This window comes from Leptonychotes weddellii, chromosome 3 (genome assembly GCF_054177405.1).
Source record: "Leptonychotes weddellii isolate Sample4059 chromosome 3, ASM5417740v2, whole genome shotgun sequence".
NCBI lineage: Eukaryota > Metazoa > Chordata > Mammalia > Carnivora > Phocidae > Leptonychotes > Leptonychotes weddellii.
Window position 1 is genome coordinate 112715641 of NC_138371.1, and position 6094 is coordinate 112721734.

The window sequence follows — 6094 nt, forward strand, 5'->3', positions numbered from 1 at the left end:
CTGTGGAAACAGATACTTCTGGATCATCTGCTGAGAGTGAAAGGCTCTTGGGATTGGAATCCTACTTCTTCTATCAACTCAGTACTTCTTTGTGCAGGTTTTGGTGTTCCCCATGATCTGGCTCTGAGTTTACCTAACCAACACATTCACTAATTCCTACCATCCACTTCAGTCAAGCCATTCTCTTCACACCACCCAGCTGTCTGTCTCCTACCTCCACCATCTCCTTATTTATGTTGCTAACCCTTTCCTTTGTTCAGCCACATCCTCCCCATCTTCAAGGCCAGCTCAAGAACCATTTCCATATGGAAGAAACTCTCTCTCATCCATAGTTTTCCTATTCTCCTAATCATCCTCAGTGACTTCCCTGGCCTTGAACACCAACAGCAATATAAAATGCTCTTCCAGGGCGCCTGGGTGGCTCAGTTGGTTAAGCGACTGCCTTCAGCTCAGGTCATGATCCTGGAGTCCCAGGATCAAGTCCCTCATCGGGCTCCCTGCTCAGCAGGGAGTCTGCTTCTCCCTCTGACCCTCCCCCATCTCATGCTCTCTATCTCATTCTCTCTCTCAAATAAATAAAATCTTTTAAAAATAATTAATAAATTAATAAATAAATAAATAAATAAATAAAATGCTCTTCCCCGTTACAGCTTACTTACCCACAGCAGTGTGTGGATTCTTGTTTCCCATTTGCTAGTCTTTTGTAGGCTCCTTCTCTTAATCTTATTTACTAAGCAAGTACTAATAGTCTTTTAAGTACCCAGCAAATACTATTATTGTTGATTAGTGAATAATAATTAACAATAGTTGCTATTTATGTAGCCCACGCATTCCACAGTGCTTTCACACATGTAATTACAGGATCATTGTTTACCAGTCTCTTAAATCCCCACAACAAACTTATTAATGAAATGTTAGTTTCATTTTAATGAAAAAGAACCTGAGGTGTCAAAGAATCAAGTGGCCCATGCGAGTTCATATGCTAATTAATAAATTAATAATTACTATATTTAATAACAAAATAACAATTAAAATCAATCTTGTGTATTAAAAAAAAGTTTCCTAATACATGTCCAACTGAGAATAAACCTAGGAAAAAGACTTTTTATATAGAAAATGACACATTTATTTTGTTATTTAATAAATGTTTTGTCCCACACAACCTGATTCTATTTAGCCAAGTTGTTTCACAAAACTATTTTCAACTTTATTTTTTTAAAGACTTTATTTATTTATTTATTTGAAAGAGAGAGATTGAGCACAAGCAGGGAGAGAGGCAGAGGGAGAAGCAGAAGCAGACTCCCTGCTGAGCAGAGAGCACAATGTGGGGCTCCATCCCAGGACTCTGGGATCATGACCTGAGCCGAAGGCAGACACTTAACCGACTGAGCCACCCAGGCACCCCTATTTTCAACTTTAAAAAGTTAACAAGTAATATATACTTGTCATAGAAAAATAAGAAAATAAGTCGGGGGGAGGTCTATAATCCCATTATCTAAAGTCAACAACTACTAACATATCTTTTCACACATTTGTTTATGATTATATGTGGACCCCCTTTCTTTGAATAGAAAACGGAATTTTTGTATAGATAGACAGCTTTGCTTTTGGCTTTTTAACTTAATGGGGGGGAGGAATGAATATATTTGCATGTCAAATACATCTATGTTCCCATTAATAACTGCATGACTTGTAAGCTAATCCCCTATTTTTGTATGTTTAAGTTGGGTCACATTTTTTCTATCATAAAACTGTGATGAACATTTCTCTATCTTTATGCACTTGTCGAATTATTGCCTTAGGATGAATTCCTGGAAGTAGGACTTACAGGTCAATGGTAAGAAACTATTTTTGAAATTTTTTTGTCATGAAATAGAGGTGATAAATCAGATTTAGGGGCATGCTAAGTTTTCAGTACTCTGTCGTACTAAAAAAAATTTTTAACCAGATAAAACTCTGTTTTTTAAATATGTCCGAAGAATTTAAATAGATGGTTTCAACATCCCAACCCCTTCAAACTATAAAAACATAAAAATGAAAAGCACAATAATCTAACATTGATTTGGAAGAAAGACATAGCCTAATTCAATAACTTTTATTATTTCTTTAATCAAATGAGAAAAGCAGAAAAAAAAGCGGAACCCACATTTGTAAAAATGATCTCCAATTTTTAAAAGCTTTTTATTTTTCTGATTTAAAAAATACATATTCGTTATAGAAAATTTGGAAAATACAGAGAATGAAGAAAATACGAATTTCCCAGAATCCAACAATACATCAGATAGCCTTACAGTTTTACTACTTTCTCCACATGTGTACTTGTTAACAATTTGCCATTTTCCTTCTCTTCCCAACCCAACCCCCACCTCCCCAGAGAGGAGGGGAAGGCAGGTCCTTGAGGGCCACGGCCGCTGACATCCCGGTGACATCCGCCACACCATTTCATCCTCACTGAAGGCTTCCCTCCTTGCTGAGCTGTGGCCTGTTTCCCTTCTTACTTCCCAGATTGCTACACAAATGCACAAGCCCCCCACCCCCCGAAAGCAGGGCTAAGGCTCCTCTGCCCCAGAACTCCTAACCGGAGAACTGACCAAGTCAACTTCCAGCTACTTGCGGCATTTCAGAGCCAGGCTTCTCCCCCCTAACACCCTGAAGATTTATCTCAGCTGATCAACATCTGAAGCGGCAACTAATACCTCATAAAATGTATACAGCACTTTTAAAGTTTAGCAAGTTCTCTCACACACATTGTAACCTCTGTGAGTGTCTTCTGAAGTGGACAGAGCAGATATCCCTGTGTAGCAGAAAATGAAACCAAGGTGCAGAGGAGCTGAGTAAAGGTCATAGATAGTGAGTGGCAGAGCTTGGATTTGAAGCTGTAAATTGACTCCAAGGTCAGAGCTCTTTACCTAGCCATTATTAACAAGCCATTCTTAAGACCGACAACTAGAAATTGAGAGCCAGAAGGATCTTCAATAAATTACCTAATCTAATCGCTTCTTAGTATTCACGTATAAGGAAAGTAAGTCCCAGAGAAGCTAGGTGATTGCCGAAAGTCACCAGCTTTCATGATGAAGAGGATCTAAAGGCACAATCTTCGGACTCCCAGGCCAGTGCTCACGCCAGTCGTCCCTAGAGAGATGTTCTTTAATAAGCTGGTCTCTCATCCGGTGTCTTCTGGTTAGCCAAATGTCAACCAGGAATTAAAATCCTAAAAGTGTAAAATGTTAGAGCCAGAAGGGACCTTAAAGACCACCCCGGCCAACCCACTCACTTTACAGATGTGGAATCTAAGGTCCAAATCCCATGGCTTTTGAAGTTCAGTCCTATGCACTTCCCTTCCACTTATCCTATCACTTCCCTTCTGAGTAGTTAAAATCTGGCCAAAGATTTTACTTCCTTCTTTTGACACTCAGCGTGCCACAGGCCACAGATTAGCAAAATCAAAGTGAAACTAAACGGGATTTGAATTCAAAAGATACTTAGTTTGTAACAGATGTACCCACCATGACTGTTACCAAAAAATACCCAAGTTCTGCTGGGTTCTAGACAGGCTCCCCCACTCTCCACCCTTCATCGCCCTAACCAGAGAGAAGGCCTACTGAAATCCTTGCGTTTTAGGAAAGGGTACCTATGACCCTTTGGAAGTCACCACCCCTTTAATCTGTGAAAATGTAGCAATCCTGTTTCGCTAAAGATTTTTACTCCACAAATCATCCAGGAATCCGAATTAAAACTGTCAGCACATCACCAGGACTGTCACAGTTCGCTGACCCCAGTGAACTCAGACCTTGCTCCCTCCATCTTTGTGTACCCCCCAAATCAGCTCCTGAACGTCTGCTAACCTTGATTCTTCTGTAGCAACTCCATGGCTCTATGGCTAGCCTTACTTCTCTAATGAGATGGAAAGCTCTTTGAGGGCAAGAGACTACTTCTATCGCCCCTAGCTTCAAGGAACTTTAAGGATAAACAAAACCATGTGTAAAACCAAGCGCAGTCACAGAGGTGTAAACAGGAAGCCAAGGAGCAGAGGATGAGCGTCACCTGGTGGGGAGGGGTAGCTGCTGGGTAAGGTAACAGATCCGAGTCTTAAAGGGCTAGTGGAATCAGCCGGGCAAAGGTAGGCGGAAGGCAAGCCAGGCAGGCGGGCCAGCGTCAGCAAAAGCAAGGAGAGAAACAGTTCAACGTTGCCGTAGCATCAAGTGCAAGGCGGGGAGTGGTGGGAATTGAGGCTGTAGCGGTGGGCCCGGCAAGGAGGCGGCAGGCAACAAGCCCGCGTAATTCGCGCTGACCTGTACGGGGAGGGCAGCTTACGCAATTCACGAGTAAACGCATTTGGGCGCCCACTGCGAGGCTCTGTCAATGACCGCCTGTGGTGGCCGCGCCGGCCCCCCCCCCTCACCGTGCACCTGTGCGCCTTCGCAGCTGCCAAAGCAAACGCAGGGCTGCCTCAATCCGCTAGATTTTCAACGCGGGCCCCACGCCCCCCCACCGCACCCCGGCCACGGCCACTGCTGCCTCGGGCCCCCAGCCCCCTGGCCCTCTCGTTTCTCCGCTCTGGTTTAAAACGCCTGTTGACGCACTGTAGCGGGTGCCTGCGCGCTAGCGGGCGGCCCCGCGGTTTTCTCTGCAGTCGCCACCGGGGTTCCTGAAGAAGAATCCCTGCGGGCCTCCCGACCCCGGGCTGGGGAGGCCGGGGGCGGCCAAGGCTCCCTCGGCCCGGCTGGCACGGCGGCCGGGAAGGGGCCGGTGCCATCTGGGGCTTGCGCAAGGCGCAGTGCCGAAATCCGTCCTCCCGGGAAAGCGCAGCATGGAAACAAACAGGACGGGCCGCCCTCCTCTCCCGGCCCGCGACCGGACGGGCACCGGGGACGGCGCGGGCTCCCCCGCAGCCAGGCTCGGGCCGGGGCCGGGGCCAGGACCCAGGTGGTCGCGGCGGCGTGGTGGCGGGGGGGCGCCGCGGGGCGGAGCGGCTCGGGCCAGGGGCTCGCTCGGCCGGGGTCCGCGCGCCGGCGCCCCAGGCCGTTGTCATTACCTGGCCAGTGTAGTTTTCCCCGAGCCCGGGAGGCCTCGCAGGAGGTAGAGGTGTTTCCTAAAGCTGTGGCGGCGCGGAGGTGTCCCACGCGGGGGCGGCGGGGCCGGCGGCCGAGGTTTCTGCTGCGGCCGCTGCTGCTGGAGGCTCAGCCTCCCAAAGGATTCAAGAAAACTCTCCTCCATGGGGTGGGGGCTGGCTGCGAGAGCCCTGGGTTCCCTTTCCTGAAGTCACGGTCTTGGCCAAAGCTGTTGTTTTTGTGGCTCTCCGGCCATGTGATAGATGGAGGGGCGGGCGCTCGGAGCCCAGCCCCTCCTTCCCACCCGAGCGAACCGCGCTGCGTGGGAGGGGGCGTCCCTACCTGGAAAGCTGGGGACGCTGGGAGACTGGCAGCCTGGAGGACCTGGGTGACGCTCAGCACCCTCCCGACCCCCGCCCCGCTCGCCGACTCCCTCCCTTGCCTCTTCGCTCTGAGGGGAGAGGGCCTGCCCGCTGGGACACTGGGATACTTCGCCGGGCCGCCCGCCATAGAAGTCAGGCCCTCTGCAACAGCCCTCCTCCACCCCACCCCCGACTGGCCTGGACCTTGAAAGTGAAATAATTTTAGTCGACGATTAAAGAACGTGAACAGCATTTTGAATAGTAACAGTAAAGTCCATTGTCTCCCCCAGTTCGTGAGCACCAATATCTGGCTAGTGTCCCAGCGGCTAATACCGCTGTCCCAGGGCCTGTATCATTTTTTTTTTTTTAATCCTTCTTTAGCCTGCCAAAAATATTCTTAGAAAGCTTTGTTGCCTCTACATAACTTTAAATCTCATCAGAAAAAGCACCCCTTAAAACTCAGAGTGATCTATCAACGGTAGCATAAACTAGGTCTCATGAGAAGACCTGTACTGCCCAGGTACTTGCTTGGGCTGCCACCTGAGAAGACACGGCCTCTCTGGAAGGATTTCAGCTCCCCAGGGAAAGGAGCAGTCTCCTGAAATCATTTAGGGAGAAGTATCCAGAATTAAGTTCTGTTTCAGGAACTGGTGAGTGCCAGTTGCTTGATCACCATAGCAC

General features: G+C 47.9%; 1 protein-coding gene across 4 annotated transcripts in view; it reads right to left on the reverse strand.

The window, feature by feature from the left end:
- N4BP2L1 (NEDD4 binding protein 2 like 1) overlaps window positions 1-5569 on the reverse strand; it is a 28145-nt gene extending 22576 nt beyond the window's left edge. The window contains exon 1 of one of the 4 annotated variants that reach the window (XM_031022590.2): window positions 5036-5569. In XM_031022590.2, the coding sequence (XP_030878450.1) occupies window positions 5036-5217 (182 nt within the window). In that variant the 5' untranslated portion in view covers window positions 5218-5569. The remainder of the gene's footprint in view (window positions 1-5035) is intronic. The other 3 variants (XM_081815430.1, XM_031022585.2, XM_006728959.3) reach the window with 3 other exon arrangements.
- Window positions 5570-6094: the final 525 nt, after the last annotated feature.